At 47.5% G+C, this 19675-nt stretch overlaps 1 protein-coding gene across 1 annotated transcript in view; it reads right to left on the bottom strand.

Moving 5' to 3' along the window:
- Nucleotides 1-19675, bottom strand: part of APBA2 (amyloid beta precursor protein binding family A member 2) — a 220024-nt gene that overhangs the window by 42516 nt on the left and 157833 nt on the right. The window contains exons 6-7 of the mRNA XM_075006553.1: nucleotides 13692-13837; nucleotides 4233-4319 (exon numbers count right to left, since the gene is read on the bottom strand). Coding sequence (XP_074862654.1) covers nucleotides 4233-4319; nucleotides 13692-13837 — 233 coding nt within the window. The remainder of the gene's footprint in view (nucleotides 1-4232; nucleotides 4320-13691; nucleotides 13838-19675) is intronic.

Here is a 19675-nt window from a genome sequence, read left to right as displayed (position 1 = left end):
GGAAAAGACCACAGGGGGTAGCGAGGGGCCAGAGATGGGGACTGGGCTAGCAGGAGGCAGGAATTAAGAGTCTGTCTGTGTGCCTGCCTGTCCCCCAGATGGGAGGCATGCACCTTACCCAGGCATTACTTGAGCAATGCTGGGTAAATGTGCTAGTAAAAGTAACTGTGGGATTAAGAATATGTCACATAAAATATATTAAGCACACATTTCCACCTGTCTGTTCCTCTGTCTCCATATTTTCATCCTTTTCTCTCTGCATCATTGCTCTTCTCCGCTCTCCGTACCCTCCTCCCTTTTCACTTACTCTTTTCTCCCCTTATTTGTCTCCCCATTTCCCTTCCAATCATCCTGTCCCAAATACCCCATTTGTCTTCTCTTCCAAATCCCTCCATCTGGCTCCCTAATCTTTCCCTTCTGCCTGTCCCAGGTTTCTCTAGCCAAACCCTCTCACCCATCTCTCTGTCCTTGGAAAATCAAATACTTTCCCTCTCCCCAGACCTGGCTCTTCCTCTTCCAAATAGCCATCTCAGTTCCCCTGCATCCAAATCTCGTTGCCTCCACATGTGTGGCTCTCCTACACACCCCTGTTGCTGCCCCCCTTGTGATTTTCTTTCCAATATCCCGGTTCCCCTATTTCTTCATTCTCTCATTCACATGTTCCCTCTTCCCTTCTCTTTTGGTGACTCCCTGCTCTCCCCTTTTTAGCACGGTCGTGGATAGTGCTTGTGGAGAAAGGTCTGTAGCTGCTTCTGAGGGTCAGTGAAATCTGAGGAAGATCGAAAAGGGGAGAGGGGCTCAGAGGCTGCATGTTCCCCCATAGCGCTCCTGGTGGCTGATGGCTGCCAGGAGACGAAGAGGAGTTGGGAGTCTCTGCCTTTACAGGACCTGTGGCTGCATTGTGGGAGCATGAGTCAGACAACTGGACAACTCAGGGGCTTTCATAAGCCACCTCCTAAGGATGGCCACTGGTGCATCCTCAGGATACCAGAGGCTCTGGTACTTCTGGGATGGCCTGGGCCTGACCCTGCCTGTGTGATGCCACATGCACAGTGTGCATGACATCATATCAGTGGAGGCAGAGCAGAATACGCTGCAAAATGATATCCTGTTCAATCAGCTTCACCAGTGAGTGACTGGGTTGTGGGGTCAGGGCTTGTTGAGTTGCTGATCTCATGTTGTTTCCCACCCCTGCTGCTTCACTACCCCAGATTTCCCACACTGTGAGGGTGAGAAGCAGAAAAAAGTTGCGGTGGCACCTGTGCCAATTTCATGTCCTGATTGCAAGCCCAGCTCATGGGGCCAGGAGAAGCTCTGCCCTCGCCGAAGTATTGCATACTGTCAAAATCAGGCTTATTTCTAACATGTGAGTAGAACAGGTGATCACCTGGGGCTGAACGTACTCAGTTATTGCATGTGTGAATGACTCCAGATAGGTAGGGGCAACCATCTGCTAATTTTGCCATCAGCAACAAACCCACTAGCGCTGTCTCTGGTCCAAAGTGAGGACATGCCTTACGTAGATCAAACCCCCATATCAATCAAGTTAGATATTTTTAGTGAAATTAGAATGCCTTTAAACCAGTTAGTCCCACCAGATGCTTCCATGCACAACATACGATAAAATTACATGTGGGTTAGAACCCTGAATGAATGACTGCAAAAATTAGTTTTATATAATTGAAGGATATAAAACTGGAGACTGTCTGTGCCAGCTGCTGCAACAGTTGAGAGAGCCACAGTAATGAAGTCAGTCAAGAAACCTCTCTAGCACTAGAAAAACACAGTCAAGTTAAAATGTAAAAGATAGGGGAAGCAGAACCACTGGCTACTTTGAGATATACTGTACACTGAAAAATCAGCCGCACTCAAAGTAGGTTGCAGTAAAACCCTTTAACATAGCCAATTCCAACATCAAATATTCAGTTTGCTCATTACACAGGGCCAAACTCTGGCACTCTTACTTACAGTGAACACCCTGTTAGGCCATGATAACATTCACCTTGAGTAAGGGCAGGAGAATCTGCCTCAGTGTGTTTTGCTTTTTCTTGTGTGAAAAGCTGAGTTTCACTGTTCATATTGATATATATAAGGAAAGGCAGGAGTGAAGTCCATTGACAGCAGCCCTCAATAAACCAACTGAAATAAGAAAACAATCCACGTATCACCTGCATCCCGTACATCTGGCTGTGGAACACAGCACCAATAATTGGCTCTTTTCACCCTTGACTGGACTTGATTAGTTGCATGCAGCAGACATGTGCAATGTATGTTTCAACAATAAAGAAATGTTTTACTATCCAGCACAAGCACTGATAAATGTGCTCTGCATAGTACCAGACAAATTTTTTATTATCAGGCTGGAGAAAAATTATAGGACTGTTACGGTATTGCTGGTCAGAGCTGAAGCACATTGGCAGATTGTAGAAGTGGCTGCCACATTATATGGCATATTCTACTCTTCATCTCTGCAAATACCGAAAGATTAAAATTCATCCACATTCAAAGAAAAATTGCATTAACTTCTGACTTTAATAAATACAATAAGTGTGCAAAATTTAGGAGATGAAAAATCCTCTCTCAGATTTTACCTAAAGAATAAAAACAAAACAAAACAATTAAGGGAAAAATACTTGCATACTGCCTGGTAAATCTCCAGCCTCTAAGAGCTCTAGCTATTCATACACTCTAGAGATATTCTTGTATATTAGGGTGTTATTTTCAGGATGTATGATTACAGTCAATCAAGACAAGGTTGCCACTTTACATATTCAGTAGGGAATAATGGAAAGCATTAAGTCTATCATCACTGAAAAACCTTATGAGATAGCCTGTAACACAGCTACAGTTGTTAATTCAGCAGTAGCCATTTCTGCTGTAGTCTTATGAAGGTACTAGGTACGTAACATGCCAGTGCAGATGGCTTCAAATCAAGTTTTATGCTAATCATAAAGTTGACTGTAAAAATTAATAAAATAAGGCAAAAAGGGTTTATGAAAGCTTCTCTGAGCCCTCTGAATAAAACCATTGCAGGGCATCCCTTGTTGCTATATGCCTTTTCATTTGTGATTGGAGACAATTTTCCACCCTCTTCCCTGCTCTCCCCAACTATAAACTATTTTGTCAAATTAAAATTAGATTCTACTTTACTAAATTAATTTTCATTGGTTCTTCTGGACGAAGATGATCTTTTACTACGTGGAGGTACAACATACATCTAGCACAAGAAGTCCAAACCTTGGTCATAGCTTCTAGGTGCTACAGATTGAACCTCGCCAGTCTGGCGCTCTCTACTTTGGTAACATCCATGATTCAGCATGATTTTAGGTAGCTGCACGACCACTTATTGTGGTGAATAGTTCTGTTCTGGTATAGCTATGGTCTGATGAAGTGGGTCTGTCCCACAAAAGCTCATCTAATAAACTATTTTGTTAGTCTTTAAAGTGCTACTTGACTGCTTTTTTATTTTCACTTATCATGGGTGTGGGCAACTTTCCTGTGGTCCCATAAAATTAGTTCATAGCCACTAAACCCGTCTCTCAGTTTTCTGTACTGTTATTTAGCTGCAATTTACCCCTACATGTTTTCTAATAGCCCAGTAAGCAGTGGAAGTGCTGGTAATGCTGCCAGATAATATTGATCTCTTGTGGTCCAGCAAATTCTCTCATTTGGTACCCATCAGGTCCCGATGGTGCCAGACGAGAGAAGTTCAACCTATACAGTAATATAATAATAAATAATAATAGACCTTGTGGAAGAGAGATGATAATTTAGATGCAGCTTTTTAAAAATCGGAAAGGTGGTAAATGACTGTAGGAAAAAAAGAGAATGGAATAAAGAGCCAGGCCTGAAACTGAGTATAACACTGAAGATATAAAGCTGAAATGGGCAACCACACGAATTGTGAAAGGCTTAAGGATCTCAACCTAACTGCTTTTGTACCTTCCTAATATGCAGACTTCTTCCTAAAACAGCACATACAGCAAAATAAGAAATAATAATAAACCCCCAAACCCTCAATATCAAAATAAAATACTGACAAACAACAACAGTAATACTAACATGACTTCCAAAAAAATCCTTTCTAAATGCTGGTATACATTACAATGAAGTGTGTGACCACATCTTCATTAAAGACAATTTCATTCTACGTATGTGAGAACATGGTAGTCTAAGTGAGAATGGCTGTGCCAAAGCAGCAGTATTTTTAAGCATTAAGATTTAACACTTACTTGTGTATCTGCATTCAGAACTTTAATCCTCTGTGTGGAGATGAACAGATCCACTTCAGTCAAGGCCTGGGAATCTCCCTCAGAAGTCTAAAAAACAGGCACATTGTTATTAAGGGAATTTTAATTTTCTATTTAAAATAACAAATCCACTGATCCCTTCATGCAGAAATGTAATATTGAACAATTGTTTTACTGAACTGCTACAAAGACAGCTATTCACAGATGCTTCCACATAGATGCAAATTTAGTGTTAGAGGACATCTACTGCAGAAGAAGAGATATTTTTATTTTGTGGGCAAGTATGAATTTTCAGAGCTCCTGGATGGCACTGGATTGACAGGCTGGGAACTAAAGCCCTCTATGAATTGACATAACTGGAGAAATGGCATTCATGCTTCCCCACTCTGTGTCACCTCCATGCCTTCTACCTGCTCTTGAGACACCACCAATAGAAACGGAAGTGTAGTCTATTCACCATACCTCTCCATCGGTTCTGGAACTAGTAATAAGAATGCAAACCAGAGCTAACTGGTGTGGTAACATGTATTTTTTTAAAGACACCATTAATTGAGTACTTAACTGACACCCAAATTATTTCACATAAGGACAAAAGGATTTCAGGTGATAAAGAGAAGTTACTTGCTGTGTAAAGTAACTCAAATTCTTCAAGATGTATGGAAGACAGGATGGAGTAGGCACATTTTAGTGTGTCCATGGCCCACTGGTCAGTGGTGATGAAGCATCAAGCATGCCTGAAGCATGTTAGCAAATTTCTGAAGTCATTGGGGGCAGAACACATCTTTCAATCATACCATCAAAATGAGTGTTTCTGGGACAGGGAAGGTTAGCTGGTTTGTGAAAGAGCATGGGGTCGTTCCCTCCTGCAGACACACTGCCATTGTCTGGATGGTTCTGATGACCTTTGGTGACAGAGGGTCTGGGGGAATTGGTCTCTGTGAAGAATATGATTGCTTTATCACAGACGCAGCCATGTTAGTCTGTATCTTTGAGAACAACAAGAAGTCCTGTGGCACCTTATAGACTAACAGGTATTTTGGAGCATAAACTTTCGGGGGCAAAGACCCGCTTCATCAGATGCATGTGATGAAGTGGGGCTTTGCCCCCAAAAGCTTATGCTCCAAAATACCTGTTAGTCTATAAGGTGCCACGGGACTTCTTAATATTGCTTTATGTGTTTCCACTGGAGAGCTGGCATATAGGGCACGTCTACACTACCACCTTCCTTCGAAGCAAGGATGGTAATTAAGGTGTTGGGAGTTTACTAATGAAGTGCTGCCATGCATAGGCAGCACTTCACTAAGCAAATTCCCCCCTGTGGCGCCTTCGAAGTTTAAAACTTCGAAGTACTGGCACGTGTCTAGCCACAGCTCACCCGCTGGTACTTTGAAGTGCCGGGGCAACTTTGAAGTCCCCTTACTCCTCAAAAAATGGCAGCACTTCATTAGTAAACTCCCAACACCTTAATTATCATCCTTCCTTTGAAGGAAGATGGCAGTGTAGACAAGCTCATAGATGACAAGGGAACACTAGATGGGTTGTAAACCCTTCAGAATGTGGATGCCCTTGTCTGCCTACAAGGTGAACAATTCTGCTCCTCCGAAAGGCAGATCCTCCACTGTCATTTAGACTTCTTTTGGGAATCCAAACTCTTCAATTCACAATGCCCATCACATAAAAGCCATCATTGCTCCTGATCTTGCAATTGTAAGCATCATTATGAGTGCTACTTGAAAACTAGTCCTGGCTACATGTTGGCCATCTTTAACTAGCAGCGTGAAGTCTTGCAGATCTCATTGGGCAGGCTATCCACAAAGAGAGGCAGACTTTTGTGCATGAAAAAGGCAAACCTGGCCATTTTGGCCTCATAACCAGCTGTGCAAAACTGTAGACTTGTTGAGGAATCTGGTTTTCTGGTCAAAAAAATCTAGTTTCTTTGGCTCTGTATCCTTCATTGTGAACCTGAATTGTTTGGCTTCTTCATTTGTCACTGTGTCCACAAGGCAGAATGCAGTAAGGCGGTATGTGTAAAAGAATTCAACACCTTTAGGAAACAACTGATATTTTTAAATGTCTTATGAGAGGTGAAAATGGCAGAAGTGTTAAATGACTTTTTTGCTTCAGTTTTCACAAAAGGTTTAGTAGAGATTGGACATGTAACATCATGAATGCAAGCAAAAATGAATAGGAACAGAGGCTAAAATACAGAAAGAACAATTATAGGAGGGGGATTCAGAACAAATCGTTAAGTCATTATGAAAACTCAAAGATGTCTTCTTCAACTGTCCTTCTTAGTTCAGAAGCTGAAAGACTTGCAATCACACATATACAGTGATGCACGAGTCTCCTGCCCAATAAAGATACTTTAAGTACCCATCCAAAGTTGGGATAAGTTCCCTCACATAAAGACCTACATTTGAACACAGGAGAACTGGACAATTAGTGACAAAAAGTAATTTTAACTAATAAAGGTTGCAACCATCAACCAAATTATTGAAACAGACCCATACAAGCCAGTACTATAAACTGAACTGTAAAACTACTGCTAAGAACCCTGAGGGAAGGCTTGGCAGCCCCTTGAACAGCTGGCTTCTGACTCTAAGCTGAGAAGAACTGAATCATGGACTTTGCTCCTCACCCTTATGTGCCCTCACAGCATCTACTGCTGGTCACAAAGACTCTGATCACTACCATGTGGTGCAGTGGAAGGTGCGTATAGAAAAGCACCCATTGTTGTCTTCTGAGTGGTGCTGAATTAGAATCAGAGACTGAGCTATGTCTAGATTATAGTGATTTGTTGAGAGAAGTTTTTGTTGGACGATATCTTCCGACAAAACTTCTGTCAACACATTGCATCCAGACCGCAGAGCAGATCACTGTTTCGACCCGCTCTGTTGACAGAGAGCAGCCAGACTGCCCGGCCGCTCTCTCAGCACCCAGAACTACAGCAGACAGGGTCACAGGTCAGTATTTCCTTCCAGGAGCCCTGATGAGATGTGTCCTTAGAGGGACACACACACTGAGTCTCTGCCCATGCTGAGGTGTGTCTACCTCCATGAGGGACAGCACAGCTGCTAGAGCAGGGCTTCAGCTTTCTGGAAGACACAGCTCCTTCCAATGAGCCGTGGTGCCAGAGCAGCCCCTGGGCTTGGGTTGGCCCCACACAGAGGTGTTTCAGCACCTGCTGCGCCTCCTCAGGCCCGTCCTCTTCTTCTGCATGGAAGGCAAGCCTGACAGCAACTTCAAGGAACTTGCTGTTGCTGACAGACAGTCACACCTGCCTCTGCCACCCCAGGCGCATAGGCAGATCTGGAGGCACTGCACTGGTTCCGACTGGTGCAATCAGCTGGTCACGAGGCAGTGAGATGACAAGCAGCAGCTCCAGAATTTCCACATGCAGAAGGACACCATCCTGGAGCTGTGCGCCTGGCTTGCCCCTGCCCTCTGGAGACAGAACACCCTGCTGCAGCCTGCCAACCCCGTGGAGGAGCAGGTCGCAGTCACGCTCTGGAAGCTCACCGCTCCTGACAGCTACTGCTTAGTGGGCAACCAGTTTGACATGAGGAAGTCCACCATCGGGCCCTCCTCATGGAGGTAAGGCACTCTTGGGCTGCAGTCCCTGCATGGGGGGGGTGAGCCTGTGTCCTGCCCAAAGGGGACCCCCGCGATGCAGGGTCAAGGATGTGATGGGTGGGGACCCAGGGGAGACCATGCCATCCCACCCACCCTCGCACAGCCCCGCTGCTGGAGGGGCCTCACAGGGAGGGCTCCCAGAGAGCTCAGGTGGGTGGCTGGGACCCCCTCTGGGGCCCAGGAACTCCCTCCTTCAGTCCGTGACATGTGTTCGGTCCCCTCCCTATGCAGGTCGTGACAGCCATCAACACCATCTTGCTGCGGAAGGTCATCCGTCTGAGACATGGACACAGTCGTGGCCAGATTCTCCACCCTGGGGTTCCCGAAATGTATCAGGGCTATCTGGAGCATAGTGCAGTCAAGTATATCAACTGGAAGGGACACTTCTCAATGGTGCCCATCCACATGGGGCCAAATGTTGGGAAAACACTTTCTGTTGAGACAACTCTTCTTCCTCATGGAACGAGGTGTACAGGGATGTCAACAGAATGCTCCTGACCAGCAGATCTCTTCTGTCGACAGAAGTTTTGTTGGCAGAAGCCTGAAGTCTAGATATAGCCTCAGAGATGAAAGACTCTGCAAACCATTACTAGTCTAGAGCTCCGTGGAGAAGTGCCCTCATCACAATCTCTGCCATCACAGTGTATACATAGTAGCACTTTTGTTGGCCATCTGAGCAGAAGTCAAGGACTCAATGGCCATGGACACTGAACCACAATTTCACAAGAAGAGGGGTTCCCCTCTAAGGGTACGTCTATACTGGGCCAAAACTTCGAAATGGCCGTGCTAATGGTCAAATTTGAGAATACTAATGAGGCGCTGAAATGAATATTCAGCACCTCATTAGCATGCTACTGGCTGCGGCATTTCAGAAGTGCCGCTTTTCGCTCGCGTGCAGCTCGTCTATATGGGGGTCCTTTTCGAAAGGACCCTGCAAACTTCGAAATCCCCTTATTCCTATCAGCTGATAGCAATAGGGGGATGTTGAAGTCTGTGGGGTCCTTTCGAAAAGGAGCCCCATGTAAAGGAGCCATGTGCAAGCAAAACGCGGAACTTTCGAAATGCCGTAGCCGGCAGCATGCTAATGAGGTGCTGAATATTCATTTCAGCGCCTCAGTAGTATTCTCCGATTTGGCCACTAGCACGGCCATTTCGAAGTTTTGGCCCAGTGTAGACACGGCCCTAGTGAGGGTTGGCTCACTGATGAAGCAGCATAGGGAAGTATGGTGTATTGGTGCCTGCACCCTGCCTGTATTTGTGGATAAGGAAAGAACCTTCTTCTCCAAGAGGTTTCAATCCAGGACCACTCCTCAGCATTAAATTCAGTCCAAAAATGCATTATTTTTAATTACATTCCATGTGGGTCAAACAACATGCAAAGAGTGAAATCCACATTATATTTTGGCAAAGAATTAACCACTTCACTTACAATTGAGACGAACTGAGTGAGATTCACTCTAATGGCACTTTTGATAGACACATTTACCATGACCCTGCCCATGTACATTTTGGCTAAATGGGTGAAATATTTCATCAGAAAATTGTATTAGTTACCATCTTGAGTTGGAAAAATTAAAATTTGTATGAGTGTAAATATTGAGAATAACATTAATTTATGCAAACCCAATAAGAAGCAGTCATATTAAATTACATCCTCAGCATTAACTGCTTCTCCAGCTAAAAAAAGCATAAGGATTAGATTTTAAAAAAAAATTCTCCCCCTCGTAAAATTGGCCAGTTATTTGGACTAAATAAACCACAGGACATTGAGACATTAAACAGAAGAACAGCAACAGAGAGGCACTCCAGCAAATGGAAGATGAAAGAAATAAACAAGTGTTTCTTGTTCCCTCCAGTAGCATACTATTAAACAAGTAAAACCAAAATCTTATGAAGATCTGTAATAAAAAACACAACACTCCAAGGGGAGCAAGGACAACAAACATACATTAGCATTCAAGAAAAACAGTCTACACACCGCTTTTTTCTTGATTTTAGCCGCCTTTTGCATCCTCTGAGGAGCAGCATAAAACGAAAGCAGACAGAAGCACAGAAAAAAAGAGAGAGAGAGAGGGAGAAGAGAGTGTGTGAAGTCAGGGAAACCTTTTGATTATGATTCCAGTCTCTTAAAACTCTTTATGGGGGGAAGGGAGAGGAGAGATAGGTTTACAAGTTAGACATTTTTGAAGCATATCGGCTTTAATGGGATAATGGACATTGTCAAATGGGATTATGCATACTGTCAACTCATTACAGAAATAATCGAGTGTTGTCTGTTAACGGCTGTTCATTTTTTTCTGCTGGATGCACCATTACCTAAAATTGCATAGCAGGCACTTAACATGTGCACTTACAGTCTGTCCCAATCACAAATTTATTCATTCAAACAGATGCATATTTGTGCATACAAAAATCATATTAGTCCCTGAAGTACTATTAAGGCACTAACATTTCAACATTGTAGCTCCTACAGTCTATCGTAAATGAAGAGTCTTCTTGCATTAGAAGATGGGTAAGTCCCCTTAAATTTAAGGATGCAGTTTCCTGAACAGAAGGATTTAAGGATTTTTCTCTCATAATTTTTAGATCAGGATGGAGCTAATTTGTAATGAAAGAGGTGCCTGAGCTAAAGCAATTAGGCTTAGCCATAGCACAAGTTAAGCACTGGATCAGGATCAGGTTTCATTGGAAGCTTTGGAAATGGGCATGTGCAGAGATCAGATACAGTACAGAACAATGTGTAGGTCAAGCCTGGGCAACTTGGCAGAAGAGAGAGTATACAAAGTCTCAGAGGCCTTCTATCACAGGGGAAGCTGTGTTAGCCTGTATCCACAAAAACAATAAGTCCTGTGGCACCTTACAGACTAACAGATTTACTGGAGCATAAGCATTCATGGGCAAAAACCCACTTAGTCAGATGCAAGTAGAGGACATCTATCACTCCTCAAAGGTCTACCAGCATTGCCTTTGCCCCAACAGGCTGCAAAAAGCCATTCAGTTATGAATGCTATATAGAAGTGCTTGTAAATAAAAGATCCACCTAATTTCTACAGGGAATCAACTATATGAAAGAAATGTATGTAGTTTTAATCCATCTGCAAAGCATGGGATGTTCGTGATAATTTAGCATTTCCTTATGAAAGTTCGGAAGGAAGTAGGACCTACAGTGGAATAGTTATGAACACAAAGGGCAGAAGTGCATGTGACACAGAAATGCATTTTATGCTTGGGTACGACACTGTGTATTCTCTTCCAGACCCTACCAAAAACCTATGCATTGTGCTCTGCCAATTTGGCAAAAGCCAGTGGATTTCAATTCAGTGATCTATTACACAGCTTTCAATGGGGCTTTTTTCTGCTGGAACACCACGGAACGGCATTCTGGCGCCATTTTGGAAGGCGGCTGGGGCAGTTCCAAGTTGCATGTGGCTCTGTAAGGACCCATTTGCAGCTCCCACATCTGCCACTCTCTTCCAGCTCACAACCTGCCATGCTGAAAGAGGACTCAATTTAATTGGTTACCGGCTTTCAGCATGTCAGGGCACTGGGAGCTGCCCCTGCTGTGCTCTGCATGGTGGGGAGCCAGAGGGCTGGGGGAAGCCGTGCAATCATGGTGAAGAGCAGACAGACCAGTGAAGGGGCAGCAGCATGCAGGGCCCCTGGCCTAGGTAAGGTAAGTCACTGAATCCTGGGGAGGTGGGGGGATGGGGTTAAGCCTGGGGCTGGTGGTTTGAGGCAGCAAGAGGTTGACCCTTGGGGTGGTAGAGGGGGTAGTTTGAGGTTGCAGGGGGTAAAGCCACCTGGGGGCAGGTGCAGGGCAGTGTTTTGGGACTGCGGGGGGTTAAGCCATCTGGTGGCAGTTTGGGGCTGTGGGGAGTTCTGGCACCATTCTTTCTAGAAAGAAAGCACTGGCTTTTACCATCAGTAATACTATACCCTTCTAACACAGTACACTTTTGGGGTGGCAGGAGGGGCCATCCAACTCCCAGCAAAGTTAATGGAAAGCTGTCCATCAACTTTAATGGGAGTTGGACTTGGCCACTAATCACTGCATTCAGTGCAGCCTTGGCAGTCATCCAGGCCCATATCTAATAGCTTTAGCATTATCTGTGTTCAGATTAGCTCTTAGTTACTGACACATATAAGAATGCTCATTTATTGTAACTCCCCAGGCTTCTTAAAGCATGAGCCTTACCACTGCCCTGTGAAGAATGATGAGGGAACCATCATCTGTACTGTACACAGAGATTTCCCTGGCCTGTAGGAAAAGGTGTGGGATCACCACCTGCACAGCTCAGCCATGCAAACGATTTAGGTAACCCCTGTGGAGGATTTAACTTTGGCACTGGCATACTCCATGCTGAGCAACTCCCTTCCCCTTACAAAGCTGCCACAGTGCAGGTTTATCTGGAAATTGGGGAAGAATCAGAGGCCTTGGAGACTTGAGGTGGCACAGGACCCCGCCATACACTGTGGTCTGGCAGATCCTGGCATTGCAGTCACAACTGGAGGTGTTCTTCCTCTGTGGGAACTGCAACCCCACAAAGGCAAAATTCAGAGAAAACACCAGCAAAAGAAACCTCCAGTTGCCCTCCCATTAGGGATCCCTTCTGCAGATTTTTCTTCTCTCAGCCAAACTATGAACTGAGGGCTGGGGGTGGGAGCTACTGTCCAGAGTAGGGCCCCCTCTGCCTTGCCCAGACTGTTGGTCTCGCTGCAAAATATTCCAATGTTATCACTAATACAGCTGGCCCCTCTTGTAGGCTAACTGTACTTGCAGTTGCGTGAGCAACAACTCTTATTTGGTTAACCAGTATAAATCAGAGCAACTCTGAATTCAAAAGTTACGTCAACCTAGGCCCAGGGGGTTAAATAATCCACACACCTCACTAGTGATGCCACCTAACCACCAGTCCAAGCAGCAGGAGGTCAACAGAAAAAAATTTCTGTTAGACTAGCTACTCCCTCTTGGGGAGATGGATTAGCCAGGCTGACGGAAGAATCCATTCCCCTGCTGTAGAGTCTACATGGAAGTGCTGCTGCAGTTGTGCCAATGCAGTCAGACCCTCGTTTCTATTTCCATCTCAGTGTTTTCTAAGAAAATTATAGCCACATTGATCTACATCAAACCGCTGTTCAAAATACACAGCTGAAGCCTTCTGCCAGGACTGACATACGTGTGATAAACATCAAAATTAATCAACAAAACAGATCTTTGATGTTAAATCACAGTAAATACTCATGTAGTGCTTGTGACTTCTCAAGAATCTCTTGAATAAGAATTTCAAGGGTTGGATTGCTCAAGGATCTGTAGGATATATTCAGATAACATGCATTTATTTCATTGACCAACAACAGCACTGTGTGTTAAAATATTTCCATGAAAATCCACGGTTTAAATGACACTAATAGGTATTTGGTAATGAACCTTCTCATCTTAAGAAAATAATATTTTGATGTATTTGAAATGTGTTTAACTATGTACATAACAAATTCCAGGATCTAACAGGGTGACAGGAATAAATCAATCATAAACCAGGTGGAATGTTTTCTCATTTCAGTCCAGATTTTACCAGCAGTACTTATACTGTGCAATTTGGAAAAGCCTCAGCAATAATTTATATTCTGTTCTTTGGAGGATTTGTATGTTCTACAATGCTAGGCACAGAAACCCTGAGAATTTATACAGCAGCAGATATGTATTCACTTGAGTGCACCTCTCAGTGGATATAAAAGTTCAGACGTTTCAGACTACTTAAAGTTCAGTTATCAAGAGAGTCTGTTCTATAGACCATAAAAATCACCTACCTTGACACGGCTCACAGCCTCTTGAGCTTGCATCATTCTTATATTTTTGGAAGGGTTACGTTCTGAGAGCAGCTGTGTAGAACCCAAGTAATTGGCTGCAAAGATGATTCCATCAATGAGATCTTCAGGCTCACAGGGTCCTGGAACTACAGAAGCAGTTACACAATTATTACCTCCCAAGAGGAAGTAGGGCAACAGAAAGAGAAATGAAAGATATTGATATTTGCACAACCTCTCCTTAATACATTTCTTTATTTGCAACAGCCTAATTAAAAAAAAGCTTTGTAAAGTTCAGTTCAAATTAAACAGTGTATTTATTACCCCTAATTATGGCTAAAACACTAAAAAGCAAATGTATATATATAAGAATTTGCATAATGCTTTGATCTTGGAAAAAGACAGCATGCTGCTGGGGGGAAAACACGACAGAGCCCTTCACTTCATCACACAAAACGATTCACTCAAATGTATGGCCAAGCTTCCTTCCCAATAATATTAATATAACATTCAAGATATACCATGTGTATCGCACATGCTTATCTGTGGGCAAAATTCTGTTCTTGTATTTAGATGGCTTAGTATCCATATTTGTCAGCAGAAATGACAAAAAGTGCAAAGATCCCTAGACTCTTTGCCAACTACAGCTGAATCTTGTTAGCTCACACCAATGACTGAGGAACAACTGCATGTTGTGATCCAGCAAGCAAAGACACACAAAAACACTTCTTGTATCACATTCTAGGGTTGATAGAGGCAGATGTAATGTAGAGGATCAAATATCTGAGCAGCACACCCGGGCTACGTCTACACGTGCAGCCAACATCGAAATAGCTTATTTCGATGTTGCGACATCGAAATAGGCTATTTCGATGAATAACGTCTACACGTCCTCCAGGGCCGGCAACGTCGATGTTCAACTTCGACGTTGCTCAGCCCAACATCGAAATAGGCGCAGCGAGGGAACGTCTACACGTCAAAGTAGCACACATCGAAATAGGGATGCCAGGCACAGCTGCAGACAGGGTCACAGGGCGGACTCAACAGCAAGCCGCTCCCTTAAAGGGCCCCTCCCAGACACAGTTGCACTAAACAACACAAGATACACAGAGCTGACAACTGGTTGCAGACCCTGTGCCTGCAGCATAGATCCCCAGCTGCCGCAGAAGCAGCCAGAAGCCCTGGGCTAAGGGCTGCTGCCCACGGTGACCATAGAGCCCCGCAGGGGCTGGAGAGAGAGCATCTCTCAACCCCCCAGCTGATGGCCGCCATGGAGGACCTGGCAATTTCGACGTTGCGGGACGCGGATCGTCTACACGGTCCCTACTTCGACGTTGAACGTCGAAGTAGGGCGCTATTCCTATCTCCTCATGAGGTTAGCGACTTCGACGTCTCGCCGCCTAACGTCGAAGTTAACTTCGAAATAGCGCCCGACGCGTGTAGACGCAACGGGCGCTATTTCGAAGTTGGTGCCGCTACTTCGAAGTAGCGTGCACGTGTAGACGCAGCCCCAATGTGCAACACCTGGCAGGTCTGAGACAAAGATATCTCTTTTCTATAGAAAACGACATTAACACAAAAATGCACAATTAAAACAGCATTTCAATTCATACATCCAAGAACTTTGAAAGTGGTGAGGGGAAACTGTGAGGAGACTACGTCTGCAACACTGAGTCTTTCATTAAAATAACATATTTCCTATGCACTCCATAAGGCTCTCAAGATACAGAAGTAATGCTGTATTCAAAAATGCACAAAGGAACGAGCAGGCTGGTGAAACAAACAAGCACTTAACATCTATTTTACCAATCATCATCTCTGTTAACACCCCCTGCCCCCGAAACCATTAAGTAACACTGGGGGCACACCAACAAGCATGAACTGCTCCAGGCTTATTTGCCATAAGCAGGAAGGACTCAACAGAAAGTCTAAGCCAGTGTTTTTCAGCCACGGGTACGCTGAGGTCTTCCAGGGGGTACATAAACTCATCAAGATATTTCACTAATTTTAAAAAAGGCTACATAAAAACACTAATAAAGTCAGTACAATCCAAAAAGTTCACTCAGACAGTGATGTGTTTCTACTGCTTCATATGCCTTATGGGCTACTTCTACCCTAGCACGCTATGTCAAGGTAGCAAACCCAACTACACCCGGCACATGCCACTTCAAAGTTGAAATCGAAGTGAGATGGCGAGACGTTGAAATCGCTATTTCTATCAGAAGATGGGAACAGCACCCTACATCGACGTCTAACTTCGACATGGCAGGGTCCTTCCACCATGGCGGCAACCATCTGTTAGGCAGAGATGTGCCCTCCATCCCCTTCAGGGCTCTATGATCTCTGTGCCCAGAGGTTCTTAAAACTGCACAGACCTGGAAACCCCGTAGCAGGAAGCTGAGACCGTGCTGGCAGCAGCCATGCCATGTGGTGCCCCTGCACAGCCCAGAGACAGTTGATGGCAGCCAGGCAGCCCCCCGAGTGCCCCCCCAGGGCTCCCCCCCACCAGGCCATCACAGGGCTCCCAGGCCTTCAGCCAACGGAGCAGGAAGCGGCACCCTTCCTGGACCGACTCCGAGCTCCATGACCTGCTGGGGCTCTGGGGTAAGGAGGAGGTGCTCCAAGTAACAGGGAGCAAGCGGCAGAACGCAGAGGCATTTGCCCGGCTGGCTGAGGGCCTGACCACCCAGGGTCACCCTTCCCACACTCCTGACCATGTCAAGAGTAAGGTCAAGGAGTTGCGGCATCGTTACGCCCGGGCCTGGGACTCAGCCAGCCAGTCTGGAGCTGCCCCCACTGCTTGCCCCTATTACCAGGAGCTCAGGGAAATCCTGGGCCCCTGGGATACCTTCTACCCCCCGGCCATCCTTGACACCACGGCCTCAGAGCCCCAGCAGGCCTTGGAGCCAGAGTTGGGTCCGGAGCCCAGCCTTGCACCCCCAGGGCCAGAGCCGGGACCCTGCACCCCGACCACGGAGTGGTCCAGTGAGGAGGAAGAGCTGGTGCTGGACATCCCCTCCCACAGCTCCAGCTGGGCATCCACCTGACGGGCCTCCCCCGACCATGGTGGTGGACTGTTGGGTAGGTACCCCACAGGGCACGCACCCCCAGAGCATGGGGTGAGGGCATCACATGGAGGCGGGGGCCTCCCACATCCCCAGCAGACCCCAGCCCACCAGGGCCCAGGCAGACCATGGCCCAGGGACGGTGCCACGGCCACCAGTGCCCGTCAGCATCCTACCCCACGGACAGCACTGTGCCCTGCCCCAATGCAAGGGGGCAGACCATGGGAAGGGGCCACAGCACACACCAATGGGGGATGGGGACCAGATGCCCACAAGGATATGGGGAGGTGGGCCATGGGGCAGGGCTCAGTACTCACAGCCTCCCTCTCTCTTCCCCCCGTTTCTGCAGCCACACCATCCACGGTCCCAGACAGTCCCCCGAGATCCCCACACCATCACCGCCCGGGGGCACCTCCGGTGCCGGTATGGGCCTGCCCCTGCTGGGGTCAGAGGCGCACCACCTATGAACCCTGAGGTGGCCACTGCCCTCCGGCGCCAGACGGACATCATGGAGCACAGGCTCCACTTCGAGAAACGGGAGGCCACCTGGCACTGGGAGGCCTAGCAGGACTTTATGGCCACATTCAACTGGGTGGCTGCCACTTTTGAGGAGCTGGTGGCCCGGCTGCCCCCGCCCCCGGTTGCTCTCTGTGCTGCCCCACCTGCCACCCCACCTGATGTCCCACCTGCTGCCCCACCTGCCAGCTCTGCAGGGCAGGAGCACACTGGGGCCAATGACCGGGCCGAGGACCCTCCCTGGCTATACCTCCTCATCCTCCCGGCCCCCAGCCGGCCTCGCTGGGCACCCTGGCTGAGGGGCAGGGCTGGGCACCCTGACATGGCAAAAGTCACACCTGTCCACCCCCGCCCCGGAGTGAAGGGCCGATGGCTGGCCTAGCCATGTCCCCCCCATGTATATAGTTGTCCCCCTGTATATATTGTCCCCCCACTTTACATAGTCATCCTCCTTCCATGTACGTAGCTATTTATGATGCTGTTTGTTATAGTTTTATGCACAGAGGTGAGTTTTTTGGTTATTTAATAAGGAAGCAGTTTTATTTTTCGAAAACCCCTGTGTTCCATGCGCTTTTAGTGAGGGTGGTGTGCGGGTGGTAGGGGTGGTGTGCAGGGGTGGTGCTCACTAGACCCCCTGGTCAAAGTACTCCCACAGGGCCTCCCGGACCTGGACCCCATCCCAGTGGGCCTGGCAGCTGGGGCAGCGGCCAGCTGGGGTAGCCTGTTCCAGCCTCCAGCGCCCAGCTCTGCATGAAGGCCTCCCCCTTGCTTTCCACCAGGTCATGGAGCTTGCAGCAGACACCCACAACCTGGGAGATGTTTGGGAGGCCCACATCCAGGTGGGCCAGGAGCCAGTGCCACCGACCCTTCAGGCACCCGAAGGCCCGCTCAACCACTTGGCAGGCGTGGTTCAGTCGGGAGTTGTAGCACTCCGGATGGCATTGAGGTGGCCCATGTATGGGCACATAAGCCAGGGCTGGAGGGGGTAAGCCACATCCGCCACAAGGCAGAGGGGTACGGTGGTGTCCTCTGGGGGATGTAGGTCCCCACCTCCAACCAGCGGCATAGTCCCAAATTGCGGAACACATGAGTGTCATGGGTACAGCCAGGCCACCCACATATGCATCCTGGAAGCAGCCATGGTTGTCCAACATGGCCTTCAGGACCACAGAGTGATAGCCCTTCCTATTGATATACAGTCCACCACTGTGGTCTGGGGTGCCAATGGGGATGTGGGTCCCATCGAGGGCCCCGAAGCAGTTAGGGAACCCCATGGCAGTGAATCCCACAATGGCCGTGTTCAGATCCCTGACTCGGATGACCCTCTGCAGCAGCAGGGCATTGAGCGCTCGGCCCACCTGTGGGGAAAGGACATGGGCACAGAGTGTGCCCTGCCCCTCCACTTGGGCTCCCGTCCCCCTAGACCCACCTCCACAGGCTCCCCTCCCGAAACCCCCACGCCCCAGTTGGTACAGGCCCAGGCCTCCTTACCTCCATCATGACAGCCCCAACTGTAGCCTTGCCAATGTCAAAATGCCACGGAACAGCAGCTGTCTGGAGTGGCCAGCTTCCAGACAGCTATTGCAACCCTCTTCTCAAGGGTGAGGGCGCACCACATCCAGGTGTCCTGGTGCTTCAGGGCAGGAATGAGCCACTGGCAGAGCTCTGTGAAGGTCTGCTGGTTCATGCGGAAGTTCCACAGCCACTGGTCATCATCCCATTCCCCCATGACCAGGTGCTCCCACCACTCTGTGCTGGAGGGGTGGCTCCAGAGCTGGTGGGGCACCTGGTGGGGGTGAGGAGCAGGAGGTCCTGATAGTCTGGGGTGTCCCCTTGTGCCCCCATGGTGGGCTCCCCGTCCAGGAGCTGCTGGGCAGCTGCCCGTGCAGCATCTAGCAGGGCGCTTGCCCCGCAGGAGGCAGCTTGGAGGGCTTCCAGCTGCTGCTGGACGTCCATGTCTGCAGGCTCGAGGTCTGTGTGGCTTGTGTCACCAACGCAGGGCTCGTGCAGTGCAGGCCGAGTGTGTCTGGGAGGGGCTCTTTAAGGGAGTGGCATGTTGCTGCCCCAGAAGGGCTAGTCTGTCCTGCGACCCTGTCTGCGGGCTTTCTTGGCCCCTAATTTCAAAGGGGGACATTTGTATGTGTGCATGCTCCCTTTCCACATCCAGGGCAGCCCCTTTCGACATGACGTGGCACTACTTCAATGGTCAATGTTGAGGGTGCTGGGCTCGGAGGATGTGTAGAAGCTATGCATCGAAGCAGCATATTTCGATTTTGCTACTTCGAAATATGCTACTTCGACATAACGTGCTAGTGTAGACGTAGTCATGCTGAAATGTAAGTACAACATTTCTATTCCAAGTCACTTATTTGGTAATAAGGTGGTGGAAAGGCAGCAAGTTCTCAG

This window comes from Carettochelys insculpta, chromosome 12 (genome assembly GCF_033958435.1).
Source record: "Carettochelys insculpta isolate YL-2023 chromosome 12, ASM3395843v1, whole genome shotgun sequence".
Taxonomy (NCBI): Eukaryota; Metazoa; Chordata; order Testudines; family Carettochelyidae; genus Carettochelys; species Carettochelys insculpta.
This window is presented reverse-complemented; position numbering and strand designations above follow the sequence as displayed.